This window comes from Petromyzon marinus, chromosome 47, assembly GCF_048934315.1.
Source record: "Petromyzon marinus isolate PM22_M1 ecotype Great Lakes invasive population chromosome 47, UKy_Petmar_22M1.pri1.0, whole genome shotgun sequence".
Classification (NCBI taxonomy): Eukaryota; Metazoa; Chordata; class Hyperoartia; order Petromyzontiformes; family Petromyzontidae; genus Petromyzon; species Petromyzon marinus.
This window is the reverse complement of record NC_133713.1, coordinates 10,410,668-10,434,962: the sequence shown is the minus strand read 5'-3', so window position 1 is coordinate 10,434,962 and position 24,295 is coordinate 10,410,668. Positions and strand designations below refer to the sequence as shown.

General features: G+C 49.0%; 1 protein-coding gene across 2 annotated transcripts in view; it reads right to left on the bottom strand.

The window, feature by feature from the left end:
- LOC116952549 (AMMECR1-like protein) overlaps positions 1-23,152 on the bottom strand; it is a 61,692-nt gene extending 38,540 nt beyond the window's left edge. Inside the window, exons 1-2 of one of the 2 annotated variants that reach the window (XM_032971993.2) lie at positions 22,926-23,152; positions 132-686 (exon numbers count right to left, since the gene is read on the bottom strand). In XM_032971993.2, the coding sequence (XP_032827884.2) occupies positions 132-686; positions 22,926-23,086 (716 nt within the window). In that variant the 5' untranslated portion in view covers positions 23,087-23,152. Of the gene's footprint in view, positions 1-131; positions 687-2,793; positions 3,010-22,925 lie in introns of those variants that run through there. The other variant, XM_032971995.2, reaches the window with a different exon arrangement.
- Between the last annotated feature and the right edge of the window lie 1,143 nt (positions 23,153-24,295).

Genomic DNA, 24,295 nt, shown 5'->3' with positions numbered 1-24,295 from the left:
TGAGTGCGATTAGTAGCTAAACGAGTTGAGTCTACGAAGCGAGTGGTTTCAGTGGTGGATGAAGCGAGGCTGAGCGATCGTGGGGGGTGGTGGTGGTGGTGTAAGCGAGCCGTGTGTGTGAGTTGACGTACTAGGGGTCGTTGGTGAACCGCGGGTTCCTGGGCGGCTGGAATCCGTGGAGGTGCGCGCTCAAAACGTCGAAACAGAAGCAGCACATCTCAGGAGACGCCACCGCCGCCGCTCCGCGTTGCCCACCCGCCGCTCCGTTCACCATCATCGTTCTCGAGCCGGTCCCAGCCATCGCCTCCCGGCCTCCTCGTCCACCACCACCACCTCCTCCTCCCCCCAAACCAACACTTAAGCCGCCTCCTCCTCCACTTCCACCTCCTCTGTCTAGCCCGTCCACGTGGCCATTGTGTGAGCCGGCTCCGCCTGACGACGCTGCCGCCGCCGCCGCCGCCGCTGCAGCAGCCGCCGCCGAGGATGACGAGGTCGATGATGATGATGTGGTAGAGGAGGCGGTAGCGGATGTGGACGAGGTGGACGAGGAGGAGGTGGTGGTGGAGGAGGAGGTGGCGGCGGCGGCCGCGGCGGCCAAGCGCTGCTTTTTGACCCCGCAGCAACCCGCCGCCATGTTAGCGTCTGGTTCTGCAAGGCAGCGTCTCTTGCCCATGGTTCTCCAGGTCCTGTGCACACACACACACAGCGCCACACACACACAGACACACACACACAGCGCCACACACACACGGCCACGTGTGGAGGGAGCGCATGGGGCGGGCTTTTAAAAGTTGATCTTCCCCCCCCATCGCCTCCGCCGCCACCGCCGCGGCCTCCTCCTCCTCTCTGTTTCCCGAACGGATAGAACTTTTAACGGCGAGGTAAAAATACGCGGCGCAATAACTAAAGCCGAGGAGTCTGTGGGTTCGTGTCGTTTCGGCGTGAAGCAAGAGGTTTGGACGATTTATTAATTGTAAAATAGCGCGCTCTTCGCTGTTGTTAGTTGGCGGTTTTGAGTGGTGGTGGTGGCGGCGGCGGGGTGGTGGTGATGGATGATGTCGTGGTGCACAGAAGAATTTGTAGTTTATATTACTTGGGTTTTTAGGTAAAGTCACGTAAAAAACTTTCTCCTGATGACGAGCGCTTGATGTTACGATCGAAACGTCGTAGTTTTTGTTGTTTTAGAACCTATTTACGTGACTTTACCAAAAAAGAGCCACAAGAATATGAATTCCTGCAGTCACAAAGGCTTTAAGTCAATATTTAATTTGTAGTTTGCAGCTGTGGTTTAACACGTCGCATTGTTTAAAATGTAAATCCGGCATTGTTGTTTTTATGTAACCTGGAGGTTGTGTTGTTACGTGTGTTTATTTTTGCTTAACGTGTTACAAGCTGCGCCGGGTTGTGTGGCCAAGTGCATCGTGCGTAAAGTTATTTGACTAAATAAAATGTGTAGTGGTCGATCGATATTAAGACCGCGTGATTAAAATAAAGGTTGGAAAAGGTGGCGGGGGGGGCGGATGAAAGTGTGGAAGAGTTAAACATGTGCTGCTATCTTCTTTGGTTCTCTCGGTAAAGTCACGTAGAATGAGAATAAAATAATAAAACATTAAAATTCTCACGACGTTTCGGCCACAACACAAGTGGCCTTCTTCAGATGAAAGGAACAAACCTGTCGGGACGACAATAGCTACAATGAACGCTGCTAAGATTCGCAGCGTCTTTAAGCTGGTTGAGAGAAGTGAGGCACCTTGACAAAGGGGGTTTACGTATTAAACAATAATTTAGCATTGAAAAAGTTGAGTGATTCGCTTGTGACTGGTCACAGAAATGGCTGTGTTAAAGTCAAAGCCTACATCCACAGAGGCACCTCGTACATCGAAAAAAAATGTGCTGCTCTTTATACAAGTGGATAATTGATACGAGTGTTTAATTTAGTGCAGTGTTGCGGGATTAATTTTAGCTTAGCGTATTTTTTGCTAACAACGTAACAACTACGTGTTATAGACTACGTTCAAGTGCTGTTTAAAGTGTTTAACACACAACACCACACACGTGTGGTGGGGTTGTGGAACATTGAATAATTATCGAAGCCGCGTGTTTTAAGAGTAAGAAACTGTTTACGGCGTAACTAAATCAAATTAATCGGGGAAACGTTATTACACGTTAGTTTTTGCGATGTGACAAAAAGTGGTGGTTTTTGGTATGATACACACAATTGTTAAATAGTTTAACGGTACAGTGCGTGTACTGTAATGCGTCTAAGTGGACTCTTGTTGCAGCCTTCTACATTGTCATTCTTGCACGGAAACGGTACACTTTACTTTGCTTGACGTTACATAACGAGTACCACTTCACTCTTTAGATAACAAATTAAATGTTGATTTATAAAACGGTACAAAACAAATCTGACGTGTTTTGCGACGTGTAGTTTGATGAGCGAAATTAAATCGCGTACCGCTAAAAACAAATAAATTGCACGAACGTCATAAAATAATATTTAAAGTAAAACCACTGCCAACATTACAGTAATTTAAACAGTACGTATATTATATTCTTGGTTCTTTCGGTAAAGTCACGTAGAAGGGAAACAATAAAAATATAAAACATTAAAATTCTCACGACGTTTCGACTGCAACACAAGCAATCATCATCAGGTGTGAAAACCACAACAAGAAAATGTGTACGTATATTACTATATTATACTTCACAGTTCGATTGCCACGGTACAAGCACTTATAATGATCTTAACGTGAATAAAAGCGTTGTGGAAACCGAGGAATTGATACTAACAATGTGAAGAATTGACTCAAATTATTCAGCGAAAACCAATCTCACGCCGGCGTTCACCAACAGCACTGCGTCTGTAATGAAATGTATATCAATGTGAAACAAATAATAGATGATTTAAGTAAAGAACGTAATTTTATCGTATTTTTATTATAATGCTGCCACGTGATTGGCCAACGTCTCGGCTTGCCCGCTCGCTGCGTTGTAAACACCTGACACGAGGTGGGGTTCACAAACGCCCTGGGGGCACACTCGCGACGGGACACGAGAACAACGCGCCGCGTTAAAAGTGCCCCGAGGGCGATTGGTCTTCGTAAATCGTTAATGGAGGAGGGGAGGGGGCCCCGGACGAGAACAGCTGACGAGCCACGCCGACCCCCTTCACGACACTCAACATCAGCCGTGGTCAATCCACTGCTGGATGGGAGGCCTCAGGTTTTCGTGAATGTCTTTTGAGGCCTTCAGCAGTGGGCTGACAAAGGGGTGAGGGGGGAGGTAGATTGTGTAACAATCATCAGCCGTGGTCAATCCACCGCTGTATAGAGTCCTTTAGTCTGATGGTTTGCAGTGAATTAGCCTTTTGTGGCCTTCGTCCAGCGGTGGATTGACCAAGGCGTTACAGTCCGTCGTACTTAATAGCATATCGGAAGAAAAACCAAAAATGTTTCCTGGCTGGATTCCTGCCTGGCGCGCGGCCAAAAGTGCGCGTGCGTGGTTGTGACGTCACCGCGCACGGCTTGCGCGATGACGTCACCGCCGTCACCGCTGGGCTCGTGCGTGATGACGTCACGCCGGCACAAACGCCGACCGTACTATACTGTAGTACAGTATAACACTTGTACAGTATACTGTGGTACAGTGTTGTACAGTAGCATACTGTAGGACAGTATTATATCGTGGTACAGTGGTATACTGTAGTGCAAGTATTGTACTGCACTGTAATAAAACAAACTTGCTGGCTGTAAGGACGGACAGGGCCAAATGAATAAGAATCATCATCAGCCATAGGTCACTCCACTGCTATAATGTTTTACTAATTGTATCGTGACCCACGTGAGGGCTAGGGAGTTCTCTGTTTCCCAGAAGCGACCTGGCAGTCACAAATGAAGGCTTAACCAAGTGGGGTCTCATCGCGTGGTAATGTCGAGTAGCAGCCAAAATAATTATTCTTAGCTCTTTCGGTAAAGTCACGTTGAAGGGAAACAATAAAATAATAAAATATATATAAAACAATAAAAACATTCTCACGACGTTTCGACCATAACACAAACGGTCGTCATCATTGGCACACCGACACACCTGATGACGAACGTTTGTGTTATGGTCGAAACGTGAGAATTGTTTTTATTGTTTTATATATATTTTATCATTTTATTTTTTCCCTTCAACGTGACTTTACCGAAAGAGCTAAGAATATGAATTACTGCAGTCACGAAAGCTTTAAATCAAAAGCCAAAATAAATTCTATGCTAATTCCTTTGTCAAGGCGCTTTGTTTTCTTCTCACACAGCTTAAAGGTCGCGATCTGAGCGTGGATTTTTTTTCACTCCAGCGCTGTCCTCCAGACAGTCTCGTCCCCTTCACCTGATGAAGGCCGCTTGTGTTGTGGCCGAAACGTCGTGACTTTTTGTTATTTTATTTGTTTTACCTACGTGACTTTACCCAATAGAACCAAAGAGTATGGATCCTAGCGGTCACGAAAGCTTCAAATCTAGAAAAGAAGCCAAAATACTCTCCACATCCCCGCACGGTGTTGTCGGTGCTGTGCCGCACTGAGACCGACCAAGGCGGTCAGGCATTGCACCCGCCACTGATGTGAGCCGTGGCCGCGGTGTCTCACCTCGGGTGAACTCCTGTGGCGATTCGAGGGTCGTTATCGATCTCTATCGATCTCGCGATTGTATCTGCCCGGTCGCTTTACGAACGGGCGATACAAATTCGAATCGATATTGAAGCGATGCTGAAGCTCGATCTTGATTTAAAGGTTTCGTGACTGCAGGAATTCATAGTCTTTCGTTACAGTCACGTCGATGGCAGAGTAATCGATCACCTCAATGTAACGTGACGGCGTGACCCCCTTGCAGCCACTAGAGGTCGTTGTAATCACCAAAGGAAGCTGATTTTCTGAACAAATGTTGGTCGATTAAGCTACATGGGGGCAATCGAAGCAACGCAACAATGAATAAATCCATAGTGTGATATAGTTTTGAGTTCAACTAGAACCCATATCCTACGGAGAGGGTCCTTGCCTATAACGTCTGTCTTCAGCACGACTGCTGTTGAGACACTTAATGTCGAAACCGGTGCAGAGTTTTGCCTGTGTTGAACCAATCAAACTTGCTGACATTATTCACTCCGGGAATGCCGTGCGGCTGATGTTATGTGTAAAAACATATTTTTTTATCGTGCAAGTGGCGGGACATGTTTGTGAATGAGATGTATTGTCTGCTTATGTTTGTTACTGCCGTGTAAACAATCATGAGCAATCCACTTCCGGATGAAGGCCTCTCCAATTGAGATCCTCTCATGCAATAACTATTAACACTACATTGATTACACAGCAATGGAGAACGACTCGTTGATTAAATTTCCTCAATGAATCCACAAAATAATGATGTTTTTTTATCCACACCTGTGTATTTGGTCTTATATAGAATAAGCCGACTGAGAGTGAAATGCTAAAGTGAGCTTTGCTACACTGGTGCACATCTCCTGTTTCCAGCCCTGAGCCAGTGGTGGAAATTCCACATTCCGATGGCAGCGTCGACTGACTTGATGGGACAACCAACGTTGACGTCCCCGTGAAGTGGTGTTCATTTGTTTGACCCCCAAACGGATGATGGGGCCGAGTCAACCCCAAACCAAGATTTGACTTCGTCACCTTCCGATTTGTGAGACCGCTGACTCCACGTTGGTAGTGTACGTACATTCCGGTTATCTATAATTAAGTGAAGGTTATACAGACTAAAGCTATTTTTCCAACAACCTGAACCAATGCAAATCAAAGCAAATGTAAATCACTGCAAGTAAAATCTGATATTATTTTACTTATGCGCGTTTACCCAGGAAAGCCTCAATACTTTTTTAGGAGGGTGTTGCTATATTGGGATGTTTGGCCAATTCCATTCACGAGTGTTTAGTTTCATGTGGAAGTAAACCAGAGAACCCAGGGGAAAAAAAACATACAAGGGGATAATATTAAAAAGCTCCACACAGATAGATTCAATGATCTATTGCGGTACTGCCATCTCCTGGCCACCTCACGGCCCAAGTCAACAACAGCTGGTATTACTCTCTTCTCTAACCCGCCCCTACTGGATATCCGTGAAAAAGAGCTTCATAGGTCATTGGATTATTTCAGGATAAATAAAGATGATGATTCTCAGGCAGCCACACAACCAAGCACGGACCATGCTCAACCCTCCTTAGCTTCCAATGGTCTCTGTCACGGTGATTGTGTCACAAGCAAAACCAATAAACTACACAAGTGCACAGATTCACAGCATGGCTCCATCACAATCAAAAACATGAACAACTTCAAACATATTCGACCGATAGATGCGAGACAATTTAAACCACATGTAAACATGAATTTAAGAAATTATCTCCCGTGCAATTTATTTGTATTAAACAATCATGTGCATGGCAATAAGGAGGCATTAACAAGTTTTAAAAGTGAAACCCCAAAGAAACATTCGACAACCGTTACTCAAACTCCGAGACTACGTGGTTTTTTTTTCTCAATTCAAGCTATCCGCCACTTTGGACTGGAACCCAAAATCTCGAGGCCAATGTCGCTTCAAGGGCTGTCTTGAATTCCCTGCGTCAACATTCAGGCTGAGCAACATACTTCGCCAAAACACATTGCAATCAAAAATGTCGTTGGCGGCAGGAACGTCGAGTTTTGCATTTGATTAAAAATGTACTTGTAAAGCAATTGCAGTCCTGACCTTTTATTCGGGTGTAATTTCCGAGAACGTAATTTTGGGAAGCATTTCTGGGAGAGACCTGCCAAACTCACGCGATCACTCAAGACAACCCACGCATACAAAGCAATGGCACTCAAACGGCTCCACACAGTAAGAATCAAGAATCAGTTACTGTACTGCCATCCTCTGGCCACCTCACACCTTCTAGCCAACAACACGAGGTCTACAATGGCTATCACCCCACCGGCCTAACCGCCTTCATCTCAATCCAATTGCTGATGTCTTCATGTCGAACACCGCACACCATATGCCGCAGAACGGCACCACTGCGGGTGGCTGCTGCTCGTGTTATTGCAGACTTGGCCGAGTGGATGACTGTTTTAGGTTTCATTCGCAGCATGCAACCGTCAAAGTTGTGCATCAATGGCCACGAATTGTGCATGCCAAATCCGCATGCGCATATTTATATATACACAAAAACACCAACACAGTGCATGAGTGCCAGGTCTAAAATAGCTTTGGGTTTAGTAACAGGACCTAACCATGAATTCCTGCTTAATTTATAGACGGACAGCTGTGGTCGCCTGGCAGTCCTGAAAGATGATTGCCGGTGTCTTGTCCGGCGTTACCTTAAGTTTCTGATCTCGAGTCTGAACTAAAGTGGCTATCCCACCCCGATGCTGGAACTGTGTTTCCGTGTTGGCAGTCAACTCGAGTTGCCGGCCGTTTTGCTTTGGAGACTGAATTCTCCGGGCCCAATTTCGCTTCATGGGTCGCCCAGAATTCCCTTTGTCAGACTTTGGTCTGAGCGTAAATACAATGATAAGCATGATTCGCAATTAGATTTTTGGGTCAGGTCACGTGATGATCTTGATGTTTTGGCCGCTTCTGTTTGGGAGGAAATCAGAGTGCCCCCAAGAAAGCCTATCTCGCATACGAGGGGAAAAAACCGCTTGAGGTCCACGCCAATGGGATCATGAACCCATTTGTTTTGCTGCCATCTCAAGGCCTCCTCGAGTTCCAGGGGGTATCGGGAAATTCACGAATCTCTGTCTGATCCATCAACCCTTGCCTCAAAATTTCTACATCACCCACACCTGATCATTACTAATATTTACCATTACCACCATCATCAGCATCATCAGCACCGTAGCACTACCACAATCTGTGCTACCGTCATTACAACCTTTGCAACAGCAATCCCACAACATTATCAGCAGCATCACCACCATCATCATCATGGCTTTCATAAACCCAATATTTATAATACCGCTTGATTTCACCACCACCTGTACGATAGCAATAACCATTCGCACATCACTATCATCATCATAAGCAGCAGTATTGGCATGCCCATCGTTATCAGCAACAGCAGCAGTACCATCACCACGATCATCGCCATAACCATCGCCGCTCCGGGCACTGCCCACCCGCCCCGCTTGTGCAAGCTGCATCGGCATTTCCCCCACGTTATCTGGAAACCGCCGCAGCAAAAAGATTAACAACGTTGCACCACAGAGTGAGCGGGTGAGATGACAATCCGCTCTCGCTGCAAAATAGCAGCCGATGTGTCGTGTTGCATGGGAATGGGCAGTGACCAGGAGCGCAGCCGGACCTCGCCAGCACCGCAAATGGGTATTGCTAAAGGAATACCTGTTTTAGATATGGCTAAGAGACATTCACATCATGTTCATAATTGTTTACATGCGTGTTTGAAGTGTGTGTGTGTGGCACGTGGTGTTGCGGTTAACGCCCTGCACTACCAGTCCAGTGACCCGAGTTCGATTCCCTCTCATGGTTAACACCTGTGACGATTACCTGAACTGGTCCTGGGCCTCTCCTAGGTCGACTCAACCTCAAATGAGTACCTACTGTGATGGCTAAACATTGCCACTAGGGAGACAAAGGCGGCCAGGTGTGGTGTTGGCCACACACCCCCTCGTGTGCTGGTCGGTCTTCAAAGGTGCTCGCTAATAGCACATGGCCCAACAGTCTGCTAAGTCTATAGAGGACATCTTTGATCTTTGTATGAATCTGTCCTTGGCCTCCCTTTGGTCGACTCTGCCCGAAACGCGTACAAGGTAACGGTGTGGTTTGTAACCATCAGCTGTGGGGCATGGCGCTGGCCACATCACCTCTTCAGATCCCATAGTGGCCTTGATAGGTGCTCGCTAACAACACTTCCCCCCCCCCGTTCATTCTACAATTCGGCTAAATGTGGGATCTTCATGATGCATGCGTGTTTGTGTTGGGCACAGTGGTGCAAGGATTGGTGAATACAGCGACCCGAGTTCAATTGCTTACCGTGATGATCCGACAATCGTTTGTGTTATCTGTGTGTATAGGTTGTGTGTGTGTGCTATTTGTGTGTCGTGATTTTGTGTGTGTCGTGTGTATTATGTGTTGTGTCCGTCGTGTGAATTGTGTTGTGTTCTTGGCCCGCCGTACATGTTCTGTAGGATTGGAAGCCTTGGTGGTCCACGTTTTTAAAAAGAGGGGACCACACTGATGGCAACAACTGATTGTAGCAACTATAAAGGACATCTCCCTCCTCAGTGCCAGGAAAGGGCCTGGCAAAGACTATTCAGCAAGACTTGGCCAGGCACGCTGGCAATCATATTTCAGTCGTCTCTGGCAGATGCAGATCTGCACAGATGCCATATTATCTGTCAATCTGCTACAGTGGAGATGTGGGGAATGTGAACACGACCTACATCTCTGCTCCATCGACCAGGCCAAGGCCTATGATACCATCCAGAGGCCAGGATCCCCATTCTTTGTGGTGCTCATTTAAATGGTCATCTCAGCTGGCTTGAAATATACAGGCTAGTCTGCCTGCCTCTGATCAATCCTGAATATATCCAGGCTGGATTGTGTGAGGAGCTCACAGATCCTTGAAAGATATGGACACAGCGCCATCAGTGAGGGCCTCCAACAGCCAAGGGCTGCGTTGGCTGGGCCATGTAACCCACATCCCCAGCCACCGCTTGCCCAAGCAGCTTCTGTTTCAAAGACAGGTGAAAAAAGTGCATCTTATAATCTGGAGAATATAGCAATTGTGCATGCGTTGTGAGCGTTTGTCTGAGTATGTGTCTTGCCTTGTGTACCGTTACTCTGTAAGCACTGCCATGAGGCCCGTCCAAGTGAAACCGCAATGTCGCACTTTGGTGTAACATTACAGACATCTCGAGCTGAGGGTAAGTGGCCTCACTCGTTAGACACGGGGGTGCCATCTTGGCAAACCCCTTCTAAGAACTGCATCTCATTCCATCTCAATATATATTGGCCGCGACAACACTGAGCACCTCGCACTCTGCACAAATACAGCCAAAATCATCGTGAGCCATGCTCTTATTCACGGCCTTATTACCCGCGACTCCTATTGTCCACGGGAAATGTAGGATCCACGATTGTTTCAAAACTAATATATTAATTAGTATTTTTTATTTTATTAGTTAAGGCCCGCGGAGCTTTAAAGCTCTCTTTCAGAAGCTACCTGGCTGTCACAAATGATAGCTCAACGAAGTGGCTTATTATCTTGTGGAAATGTATTGCAGCCAAATACTCTAAACGCGTGTTGATTCTAAAGGCGGAGGGGAAAACCGGAGGACCCAGAGAAAGACCCACGCAGCCACTGGGATAGAGACACCGAAAAATCCAAATAGCAGCAGGCGTCAGGGACAGAATCGAACCCACGGCCTCCTGTATACTAGACGAGGTAGTTAACATCTCCAAGCCACCGCGGTGCCCATATTTATCTGGCCCTACTGGCGCACGGCAACAAATGATGGGGAACTTTTTTACGTGAGCAGTGGTCGCCCATCCAAGCATCGTCCAGGCTCAATCTCTGCTCCGCTTTCCGACGTCGGCCAAGACCGGGCGCGTTCCCCGTGGCGATTTCGACGGACGCGCGCGGACACGCGGAGTACAGAAAGATGGCGAACGCGAGACTGGTTTGTAAATTCCATTGTAAATAATTCACGGCGAACGTCGTCAGTGAAGCAACAAGCCTCTTGGCTGGAAGCCCCGCCAAAAGGTGATGACGAATCGTAATAACAGTGGGACCGTGACCCAGTTAAATAAAGGGCATTGATCGAGTGGCTGAGTGCGCCCATTGATTGCATTCATCTCGACATCGCTTTCTCACCGTGAGTGAAGCAGTCAGGCAGTCGACTTTGACCGCGCAGTCGCCACCGTGAGAAATGTGCGTGGTGGTGGGGCATCATCTGAAACAATGAGCGCATTGATGATGATAACGATGGCGATGATTATCGTGATTGACGGTGATAACGCCCATAACGTGGAATTCAAGCGACTCCCAAGAAAGCACAGATGTTCTTCTTCTTTGGTTCTTTCGGTAATGTCACGTAGAATGAGAATAATAAAATAAAACAATAAAATTCTCACGACGTTTCGGCCACAACACAAGTAGCCTTCTTCAGGTGAAGGAACAAAACTGTCGGGACGACAGAGCTTTAATGTCGGGACGACAGAGCTTTAATGTCGTCCCGACAGCTTTGTTCCTTCACCTGAAGAAGGCTACTTGTGTTGTGGCCGAAACGTCGTGAGAATTTTATTGTTTTATTTTATTATGTTATTCTCATTCTACGTGACATTACCGAAAGAACCAAAGAAGATGAATCCTTGCAGTCACGAAAGCTTTAAATCGAAAAATAAAAGCGCAGATGGTTTTCCGGTTACTTTCACACACCAAGCGGGCAGCACACCCGGCCGCCTTTGTCTCCCCAGCGGGTAACGGGAGTAACCACAACCGCACTCGGTACCCGTTTAAAAGGCTAAGTCGACCTAGCAGAGGCCCAGACCAGGTTCGGACACCCATTACAACTTGTGGCGGTGGTGGTGATGATGATGATAATGATCAGAATATTCACGCAGATATCGAAAGCTAAGCAGTATTGAGCCTGGCTGTTGTTTAAATGTGAAAACACCATGCATGACAGGTGCTCTAGGCTGCTTCGGGGGCTACTTTGTGGGCAGTAGTGGGCAGTGCAGCACAATGTCATTGTTGTACTGTACTATGCTCCCACGTCTATGCTCTGCGACTTCTCGCGCCCACACTGATCAGCGTGGTGAGGTATATCAGAGAATTCCACAAAAGCCACACCGCGTCGGGAAGCCCTCATCCAGCAGTGGATAGGCAAAAAAGTACTGCACGCGTGCACAATACAGTCCATAAACGTCACAGCAGCACGCTTTGCGTGTCGGGATAACATGGCCATGATGCGTACAGACGCGTGGTGGGCATCATCACAAAATATTCAAATTGATTAAAAGAAAAAAATCACGACTGCTGAGCCCCAGTGCCCAACAGAAACATAATTCCAAGCGGCCAGCAACAAACCGCACTAATACGTTTCTTGAATAGCGCAAGATTATTATTTTAGAGCATGGGTTAAGTGATGGCGGGAGAGGGAATTCCAAATTGGGGCAGTGCGAGGGACGAAGCAGAAATAGAAGTGGTGTGACCTGCAGCGCGGTGGTTGGGTCAGTGGGTGAGTGAGTGGTTTAGTGAGTGTGTTGTTGTGGTTTGAAGTGTGGTTGGTGATGGTGGTGGTTGGATCAGTGGGTGAGTGGATGAGTGAGTGTGTTGTTGTGGTCTGAAGTGTGGTTGGTGGTGGTGGTTGGATCAGTGGGTGAGTGGTTGAGTGAGTGTGTTGTTGTGGTCTGAAGTGTGGTTGGTGGTGGTGGTTGAGTGAGTGTGTTCTTGTGGCCTGAAGTGTTGGTGGTGGTGGTTGGATCAGTGGGTGAGTGAGTGGTTTAGTGAGTGTATTCTTGTGGCCTGAAGTGTGGTTGGTGGTGGTTGGGTCAGTGGGCGAGTGAGTGGTTTAGTGAGTGTGTTGTTGTGGTCTGAAGTGTGGTTGGTGATGGTGGTGGTTGGATCAGTGGGTGAGTGGTTGAGTGAGTGTGTTGTTGTGGTCTGAAGTGTGGTTGGTGGTGGTGGTGGTGGTTGAGTGAGTGTGTTCTTGTGGCCTGAAGTGTTGGTGGTGGTGGTGGTGGTTGGATCAGTGGGTGAGTGAGTGGTTTAGTGAGTGTATTCTTGTGGCCTGAAGTGTGGTTGGTGGTGGTTGGGTCAGTGGGTGAGTGAGTGGTTTAGTGAGTGTATTCTTGTGGCCTGAAGTGTGGTTGGTGGTGGTTGGGTCAGTGGGCGAGTGAGTGGTTTAGTGAGTGTGTTGTTGTGGTCTGAAGTGTGGTTGGTGATGGTGGTGGTTGGATCAGTGGGTGAGTGGTTGAGTGAGTGTGTTGTTGTGGTCTGAAGTGTGGTTGGTGGTGGTGGTGGTGGTTGAGTGAGTGTGTTCTTGTGGCCTGAAGTGTTGGTGGTGGTGGTGGTTGGATCAGTGGGTGAGTGAGTGGTTTAGTGAGTGTATTCTTGTGGCCTGAAGTGTGGTTGGTGGTGGTTGGGTCAGTGGGTGAGTGAGTGGTTGAGTGAGTGTGTTGTTGTTGCCTGAAGTGTGGTTGAGTGGTGGTGGTGGTGGTTGAACACAGCGGATGAGACAACACGGGCAGTGTCTCTCACATCGAGTCCTCGACAGGGGTGAATGAACCAACAAGTGAAGTTCACGGGAACAGCTCACATGGTAGTAGCAATAGCAGAGTGATGAGGAGGCGACTGTCGGTGAGTGACTGGGGTGAGGCAGTGCGTGCTGGATCATAAACCAACCTGCGTTACGCGGATTTATATTCGGTGCAGTGAGTTAGGAGCAGGGCTTCACCGCAGCCAGCTATGGGCAACAGAGTTCCAACTTTGGCCGAATTCGTTCTTTGTATAGCAGCAGAACGTAATGGATGCTTACGGTTAAAGACGAAAGAATTTGACGCGTAAACTAAAAACAGGTTTCTCCAATGTCTACTCAGCCGGATTAGTAACATGGCCATTCCACGACAGGTCAGATTAGATTGCTTTGCCAAGCGGATTACTGGGTTTGGTGAGATAGGTACCAGGTGCTCCACACAGATATGTCAGCAGCACCAACACCGTGGTCAGGAGTCCAACTTTGGTGGCTGGGCTATAGTCGATGTTCAGATCACCTTAAGAGTACACCGCAAAAAGACAAAGATCTCTCGGTCTGGCCTTTAGCAGAATGTCGGGGCAAGTGTTGTTCACGAACACCGACGAAGGCCATAAAAGGCACGCGAAGGGGCGATGTGGCCAGAACCACGCACGGCCGCCTTTGTCTCCCAAAGTGGCGATGTTTACACACCGCACCAGCTGCTCGTATAGGGCTGAGTCGACCTAGGGGGTGCCCAGTACCGGTTCAAATAATTATCACCGAACACCGCACGCGCGCGCGCGTCCGAACACGTATTAGCACGCGCTCTGAATTTACAATGCAAATACGGAATGCACGCTGCGTGGATGGGGCCGTGTTACGTCTCCGTGAAAGAAGCTGCGCTGGAATTCCACAGCCGGGCGTCGTGCGCTTGAACGCGCGGCGCTCACGAGCATGGCTCGTCATCCAGGTGGAGCGAGGGGGTCCTTGTAGTGAGCGAGCGGGACTCAAATCGGCCCCCCCTCCTCCCGGTGTGTGAGTTGGGAACGAGGGCTCACGATCACACCTAGGTCGACTCAGCATCAAATGATGCTCAGGACCGGTTCAAATAATCGTCAATGATGTTGGCTGTGATCGGGAATCGAACGTGGGTCACTGGGCTGTGCGTCATGCAGTGCGGTAACCACTGTGCCACCGTTCCCCACTTGCCCGCTCAAGGCTTTACACGTGCACATACACGGCTGTGGACAGGCAGGCAGATAAACAAGTCAAAGTTTTTTTTTTGCTTACACACGTGGCACCTCTCTAGCACAGCTCTTCCACCCAAAGCACCACCATTACATAAAACTTTTTATTTTATTTTACCAGGTAAGGCCAACTGAAGTATATAAAGCTCATTTTCAGAAGAGACCTGGCCACAAATGATAGCTCAGCGAGAAGTGGCCTATCATCACGTAGAAATGTAAATCAGCCAAATACAATAACAGTCGTGACGTTGATCCAAAATGTGGAGAGAGAATACAAAAAGAACGGAGGACCCGGAGAAAAATCCCCGCGACCACGGGGAGAGAGAGACAGACAAGCAAACTCCAAATATACAGCAGCAGGCGTCAGGGTCGGGCAGAAACCCACGACCTCCTGTATACCAGGCGAGGTAGTTAACATTTCGCCACCGTGACACGGGAGTAGCTGAAACAGAGAGTGTCTGACAGGAAGCAGTGCGTTAAGCTGGGAACACAAGTCTCTGGCTCCAGGTCCATCAGCACCGGAACTCCTCAGGGCTGCGTCCTTTCCCCTCTGCTCTTCTCCCTGTATACCAACAGCTGCACCTCCAATCATCTGTCCGTCAAACTATTGAAGTTTGCGGATGACACCACCCTCATTGGGCTGATCTCTGGTGGGGATGAGTCTGACTATAGGTGGGAAGCTGACAATCTGGTGACCTGGTGTAGCCAGAACAACTTAGAGCTAAATGCTCTAAAGACAGTTGAGATGGTTGTGGACTTCAGGAAGAATACAGCACCACTCACCCCCATCACCCTGTTAGACTCCCCAGTAAAAATTGTAGAGTCCTTCCGCTTCCTGGGCACTATTCTCTCCCGGGACCTCAAGTGGGAATTGAACATCAGCTCCCTCACCAAGAAAACTCAACAGAGGATGTACTTTCTACGGCAGCTGAAGAAATTCAACCTGCCAAAGACAATGATGGTGCAATTCTATACAGCGATCATTGAATCCATCCTCACCTCCTCCATAACCGTCTGGTACGCTGCTGCCACTGCCAAGGACAAGAGCAGACTGCAGCGTATCATCCACACTGCTGAGAAGGTAATTGCCTGCAATCTACCGACCCTCGAGGACCTGCACACGACAAGGTCTATGAGGCGAGCGAGGAAGATTATGGCCGATTTCTCCCACCCTGGACACTCTCTGTTTCAGCTACTCCCCTCCGGCAGAAGGCTTCGGTCCATCAGGACCAAAACCTCACGCCATAAAAACAGTTTCTTCCCATCTGCTGCTGGCCTGTTAAACAAGGCCAAGGGCTAACACTGTTTTTAACATTTGATCTACATAACGACACGTTGCTGATATTAACTATGTTTCCCTATTTGTATTTTTAAATTATATCTTAAAGCTATTTTATATTCGATATTTATTTAATTTTATATACTTCAGCCCCTTAGTGTTAGACTTTTAACCCTTATTATAGTAAGACTTGTTTAAAACTTATTTAAGATTTTAGATTCCTATATGTTGAATGTATGCACCATCCTGCCAAAGTAAATTCCGTGTCGGTGTGAACTTACATGGCGAATAAAACCCTTTCTGATTCTGATTCTGAAAAGCAGCAATCGCAGGCTTGAAAAGGTCGAATAGGATGAATGATCAGGTGCATGGGGGCCGTTGAGAGAGGTATGGGGCGGGGGGGTGCAGTTGATCTCCAGGCCTCAGGACCGACTTGGCCACTGAGAGGGGGCCTCTCAGGAGCCCCCCCCCGAAACAACATTATTTTTCGGCGGACTAAGGGTTAAAAGATAATTTACATCTCCGAATTTGCATAATACTACATGTCACGTGCTTACTCCATTTGCAAGCTTAGTTTGGTGGTTGCAGCGTCAGGTATCCTATGAATCACAATCACTCACTCCCACCATCTGGATAAGGTATTTGTTCCACCATTATCTCAAGGCTGTAAACAAAACATGAGCACCAATGCCTCAATGGCTCAATTGAGTAGGAATTGACCCCCCCCGCCCCCACCGTCATTAATTATAATTAAATATAATAATGATTTCAACTCATATCACACAGCTACAAAGTATTCACGGGCTCTCGAACGGAGAGTCCGATTCTGAGGCGCGAGGAGAAACTGCAGACGGGTGGGAAGGCCGCAGCAGCCAGCCAGCCAGCCAGTCGCTGAACCGGAGCCGACAATTGCCCAAGCTCTGCAATCCTCTATTCATGAAGATGCTTTCATCCTCGAAATGAGTGCTTAAACACGTGTGAGGAAACAGGGAGCAACCAGAGAAAGCCCACGCAATGCGAGGGGGCAACACTCGATCCCACACAGAGAGATGATATTAGTCCACACTTTTCTTATTTTCCCATAGACGCAATGTTACGGTCTTGGTGAGGACAATATGTACAGTCAAACTGTGTTGTTAAAAGAATAACTAAGGGGGGGAGGTGGGGGAAACACTGAATAGACGCAGTTTATTCCATCACCTATTTCGTTTATTGAAGTCCGAATTCGTACCTGCTGCCGTGTCTGTGCACAAGGAGCTCTGCGTGTGATGCGTCTCTCGAAATATTTTGGTCAAAGACGGGGAAAAAAAAAGCGTTGCTCTTCTTCACCCCCTTCTTTGAAACGGCGTCTGCCGACCTCCCGGCGAGTCCTGCGTCTGTGAGCCTGGACACTGCAGCAGCCCCCCCCCCCCCGCACTCTCTGACGCCACTGCAATCGCTGCCCTCCCTCGCCCGTGGCCAGGTGGCCGCTCCTCCGCGTCTCACGGCACGCCGCTTCCTCGTCCGTGGCACGCGCGATGAATGATAATTAATGATCGTCGCACATCTTCTTAATTGATGATCGTCGCGGTGGTTTCTATCGGACGTTACTGACCGCTCGGGTGACATCGACTCGCTCCGCTTGAGAAGATTTGGGCATCGCCGCCGGTGGCTGTCTGTAATTGAAGTCCAATAATAATACTACTAATAATGAGTAAGATAAAAAAAAACATTGTTTAATTGTTCTTCTTTGGTTCTTTCGGTAAAGTCACGTAGAATGAGAATAAAATAATAAATTGAGAAAATAAAATAACACAATAATATTCTCACGACGTTTCGGCCACAACACAAGCGGCCTTCATCAGGTGAAGGGGACGAGACTGTCTGGAGGACAGCGCGATTCATCTTCTTTGGAAAGAACCAAAGAAGATGAATCCTTGCAGTCACGAAAGCTTTAAATCGAAATTGTTTAATTGTACTTGTATATTGTTTAAATTATTTGTTTGCGTCCCCTATACGCTGCACTCCTGGCGTGTTTTTTGTATCGTTGTTGTTGTTTCTGACGTTCTGACCCGCCCCTTCTGGACGTCTGTCAAAGAGAGCTTTGTAGCTCATCGGGTTCCTCCAGGATATATAAACATTCTGATTCCGACTCTGAATCATTATTATAGTGACAGCTCCTTTAGTAGCGGCTTTCCTTTAACATTCCAAAGCGCTCGACATCAATGACAATGGGCTGCTTGGGGTGTGGGTGAGAAGTGGCTGAGTTTAAAGACGAGATGCCTTCTGAAAGAGAAGTGACTTGAACGTACCCAACCCGAAGCAGGCAATCTCAGCGGTGCCAGCTCAGTCGCTCAGACATGTATTGTACGTGTGTGTGTGTTGCACTTCTTTCGCACCGTACGTAGCCAACCGTGCCAATCGGAGGTGACAACAAACTCAACACAAAAAAAAACAGTTATCAAGAAATGCGTTTTCACATGGCCATTGTGAGCCACCTCGCACACATTCCCCTAATGGCTATGCCTCCCATATTTCTTGAAGGTATATATATAAACTAATTATCTTTGGCTGTCGCCTAATGATGCTCGATGCCATTACCGGCGAAACGTCATCCTCCGATTGTAAATGTTGTGGGTTTACTCTCCAACACACTACCGGTGTGCTGAACTAGTAACGAATTGGCACGTTTTGTTTACGTGACAAACCTTACTAATTGGCTGTGTCGGGTGGTGGTGAGTCTCACGACACATTTATATATTTACGCGATCTAACAAAAAAAGAACCCCTCTATTATGGATAATTTTATAAATTTGCAAAATTTTAAAAATTCCAACTGCAATCACCCTCTCTCATTGCCTTCCGCTCTTCCATTACAACCCACTGCATGCTCTCTTGCCTCTCACCCTTCACTCTCTCTCTCTCCTCATTGTCCTCCTCACTCGCTCTCACGACCACCTTCCCTGTCCACAACTCCCCATGGCCACCCACCATCAATCCACTCACCTCATTTCCATCTTCGTTTACTCCACGTATCGCCACCACCACCTCGTTTTACACAAATCCCACCCACTCGTCTCGCCAACCATCCTTGTACCATAATTAGTTCTTCACTCTACAGCGCCTTGGTCGAGGCACTTGAGGGTTAAGGCGCTGTATAAATGCACGATAAGATAACTTTCTCAATTGGGACCCGCGTCTACTGCAGTCATCAATCGTCGCTCCCTCGGACTGCTTTAATAAACGTGGCAGCACCCTCCTGAAAGGAGGTCACGAGACTCGTCGAGGCTATTCCCGAGTAAACGAGCGGTGACTAATAGCAAATCTGGGCCTGTCTGACGCATTCGGTAAATGTCCCCCCCCCCCCCGTGATAGACGCTCCCACCCACGTGTGTCTAAGCAGGAGGAGGGGGGGATCGTCAAACAAAATAACAAAAAGAGACGTTTTTTTCGAAATCGGTATAGAATACAAAAAAAACCGACTCACTATTCCCAGAGCCGCAATGCAACGTGATGGAGACCTGCCGCATGCCGATCAGAAGCCGCAGGTTGCAGGCCCCCTGCGCTACCCAACATGATAGGCAGGTAGGGAGGTTTGCATGCCTGCTGCATACGCGGTGCATAGCGGCGCTGTGATGACATCTGTAGCAGGTCAACGGAATTGGGGCAGGCAAGGGGGCTTGGCTTTGGAGGGAATCGACAAAGCACTGGTGCAGTGTTTGTGTGTGTGATTTGGCGCGTGTGTGTGTGCTAAATCCGTCTAAGCACGTTATGCAGTTATGCCAAAGTATGTTTTTAAGAGACTGATAATTATATCACTGGAAAATATAGTCATAGCAGCAGCAGCAGCAAATATCCCACTTAGAGCCTGAACAGACTGTTGGGGAAAGCGCTTTCAGCGAGCACCTATGAAGGCCGGCACGGCACACGAGGGGGTGGGAGGCCAGCACCACGCTCGGCCGCCTTTGTCTCCCCAGTGGCGATGTTTACACACCGCACCAGGTACTCATTTGAGGCTGAGTCGACCTAGGGGAGGCCCAGGGCTAATTCAGATAGTCGTCACTTGTGTTGGCTAGAGCGAGAATCGAACTCACTAGCCGCTGCACTACCGATCCTCACCTTCATCAACTACCAGCATCAAAGACAAAGTTCCCCCGGATAGCCTCAACAGACTTGTGGGGCAAGTGCTGTAAGCGAGCACCATCCACCCCTTTCATTATCACCATCACTGCCGTCCCATAGCAACTACCACCACTATAACCACACTCACTATTGGCATCAATACTTCACTATCACCATCGTAACTACAACGGCCATCATCAGTACCGAGGATTGTACTACCACGCGATACCCACAAAAATCACCATGACCACTGCTACTATTTTGACAGCATCATCATCGCGACCACCACTGCGACCATCACCAGCAACATCACAATCACCATTACCATATCACCAGCATCATCACCAATGCTCCTTTCAACGGGAACAGTGTAACATCACCATTGCCACCATCACCAGCAGCATCACCATTAACACCGTCACCTTATAACCATCACCACCACTGCTGCTACCACCATCACACGCAACTACATGCACACTACATACACACACACTACACACACACACTACATACACACCCCCACACGCATACACAAACTACATACACACCACATACATACACACACTACATACAAAACCACACACACACTACATACACACACTACATACACACACATTACATACACACACTACATACACACACATTACATACACACCCCCACACAGCATACACACACTACATACACACTACATACACACCCCCACACATACACACACTACACCCCCCCTCCCCACACAGCATACACTACATACACACACACACTACATACACACACTACATACACACACTACATACACACACACACTATGTACACACCGCCACACGCATACACACACTACATACACCCCCCACACAGCATACACTACATACACTACATACACATACACACTACATACACACACACACTACATACACTACATACACACACTACACACACACACTACACACACACACTACGTACACACACACACACTACACACACACACTACATACACACTACATACATACACTACATACACACCCCCACACAGCATACACACACACTACATACACACACACTACATACACACATTACATACACACCCCCACACAGCATACACAATACCTACACACACACACTACATACACACACACACACTACATACACACATTACATACACACTCCCACACAGCATACACACACAGCATACACACACACACTACATACACACACTACATACACACCCCCACACAGCATACACACACACTACATACATACACACACTACATACACACACTACATACACACCCCCACACAGCATACACACACACTACATACACACACCACACACACCACACACTACACACACCACACACACCACACACACACCACACACACACCACACACACCCCACACCACACACACACGACACACACACACCACACACACCACACACACACCACATACAGACACACCACACACACCCCACATCACACCCCACACACACACCACAAAAACCCCACACCACACACACACCCCCTACACACAGCACACACACACCACACACACACACCACACACACCCTACACACACACACCACACACACCCTACACACACAGCACACACACCACACACACAAACCCCACACACACCACACACACACCACACACACACCACACATACACCACACACACACCACACACACACCATACACACACCACACACACCATACACACACCACACACACACACACCACACACACCACACACACACATCACACACCATACACACACACCCCCACACACACACCACACACACGCACCATACACACACCACACACACACACACACACCACACACACCACACACACCACACACACACCATACACACCACACACACCATACACACACCACACACACCACACACACACACCACACACCATACACCCCCCCCCACACACACACCACACACACGCACCATACATACACCACACACACACCACACACACCACACACACACCACACACACCACACACCACGCACACCCCACACACACACATCCCACACCACACACACCACACACATACCACACACACACACACACCACACACCCCACACCACACACACCCCACACCACACAATGTTAGTCGCGCACCACCGCTCTGCAGTCAGTGACGAGCGCTTACAAAATGCGCACTGCACCTCCTCTACCATCCACCACCCTCACGCTCCCTCCCTATCCCTGTCTATGTCCGAAGGCCTGTCTCACCTCGTGTCTCACCTCGTGTCTCACCTTGTCTCTAGCTCTCCTCGTGTCTGTGCACGTCTGTTTCTCTGTTTCTCCCTCCCCCTGTCTCTATGTGTGTGTGTCTCTCCTTGCGTCTGTCTCTCCCTGTGTGTGTCTCTCCCTGTGTCTGTGTCTCTCACCCTGTGTGTGTCTCTCCCTGTGTGTCTCTCCCTGTGTGTGTCTATCCCTATGTGTCTATCCCTGTGTCTGTCTCTCCCTGTGTCTGTGTGTCTCTCCCTGTGTCTGTGTGTGTCTCTCCCTGTGTGTCTCTCCCTGTGTCTGTGTCTCTCTCTGTGTGTGTCTCTCCCTGTGTGTGTCTATCCCTGTGTGTGTTTCACTCTGTGTGTCTCTCCCTGTGTGTGTCTCACCCTGTGTGTGTCTCTCCCTGTGTGTGTCTATCCCTGTGTGTGTCTCTCCCTGTGTCTGTGTGTGTCTCTCCCTGTGTCTGTGTGTCTCTCCCTGTGTGTGTCTATCCCTGTGTGTGTCTCTCCCTGTGTCTGTGTGTGTCTCTCCCTGTGTGTGTCTATCCCTGTGTGTGTCTCTCCCTGTGTCTGTGTGTGTCTCTCCCTGTGTGTGTCTCTCACTGTCTCTACGTCTCCCCCAGTCTGTCCCTGCGTGTCTTTCCCCCGTGCGTGCCTCTCGGCATGCATCTCACTCCAAATCTCTCCCGGTCTCTCTCCCAGCGTCTCTCTCCCAGCGTCTGTTTCCCAGCGTCTGTTTCCCAGTGTCTCTCCCTGAATGCGTCTCTCCCCCCCCCCCGTCTCTCTCTTTCTCTCCCCGTCCCCGGCGCGTCTCTCCCCCCACCTTTGCAGGATTGCAGAGAGGCCGCAGACCAAACCGCAGGTGAGTCCGGGCAGGGCGCACGAGGAGGAGGGGAACCCCTCCAGCGCGGTGACCCCGAGCAGCGCCGCGGCACCCACCAGCAGCGCAGAGGCGCTCGCTACCGCCGCGCACTGAGCAGACATGCCGTGCCTCGCCACCAGCACGCGGGCATCCTCCTCCTCTCCTCCTCCTCCTCCGCCCTCTCTCTCTCCTCCCTCTCCCCCCCCCCCCGAGCGAACCCTCTCGCTCGCTCTCTCCTCCCTCTCGCGCTTTGAGATCGTCTCCCGCCGCCTGCTCCCAGAGATCTCCCTCTCCCCGAGCTCTCTTAGCTCTCCCTGCTCCCCACTGCGCTCTCTCGCTCTCTCACCCGCTCTCAGATCTCGCCGAGCTACGTCCGAGCGCTCTCAGATCTCTCCTTCCTCTCCCTGAGATCCTTCCTTTCCGAGATCTCTCTCTCTCGCTATCCCTTATTCCTCTCCCCGTGCTATCTTAGCTAACCCCCCCCCCCCCCCTTTCTCTCGTTCTGAGTTTCCCTCCCTCTCCCCAATCTCCCTCTTCTCCAAGCTCTCCCTCCATCAGCTCTCTCCTAGATCTATCCCTTTCCCTGAGCTCTCCCTGAGCTCGCTACCCCGGCTATTCTTCCTCCTCCGTCGGGCTTCCGCTCTCCAAGGTCCCTTCCTCCTCTCCATCCCAGGTGTATTCGCTCTCTCCAAACGCCTTTTTATTTTGCTCTCTTCCCTCCTCTCTCTCTTTTTAAACTACAACAAGTGCTGCATCTGCACCCAGCACTCCTCGCAGTCCTACGGCCTCCGACGGTAGCTCATCGTGTCTCCACCCAGAGCTCTCATCGTGTCTCCACACAGATCTCTCATCGTGTCTCCACCCAGAGCTCGCATCGTGTCTCCACACAGAACTCTCATCATGTCTCCACACAGAGCTCTCATCGTGTCTCCACTCAGATCTCTCATCGTGTCTCCACTCAGAGTTCTCATCGTGTCTCCACGCAGAGCTCTCATCGTGTCTCCACTCTGATCACTCATCGTGTCTCCACTCAGATCTCTCATCGCGTCTCCACTCTGATCTCTCATCGTGTCTCCACGCAGAGCTCTCTCCGTGTCTCCACTCAGAGTTCTTATCGTGTCTCTACTCAGATCTCTCATCGTGTCTCTACTCAGATCTCTCATCGTGTCTCCACTCAGATCTCTCATCGTGCCTCCACTCAGAGTTCTCATCGTGTCTTCACTCAGAGCTCTCATCGTGTCTCCACGCAGATCTCTCCGTGTCTCCACTCAGATCTCTCATCGTGTCTCCACTCAGATCTCTCCGTGTCTCCACTCTGATCTCTCATCGTG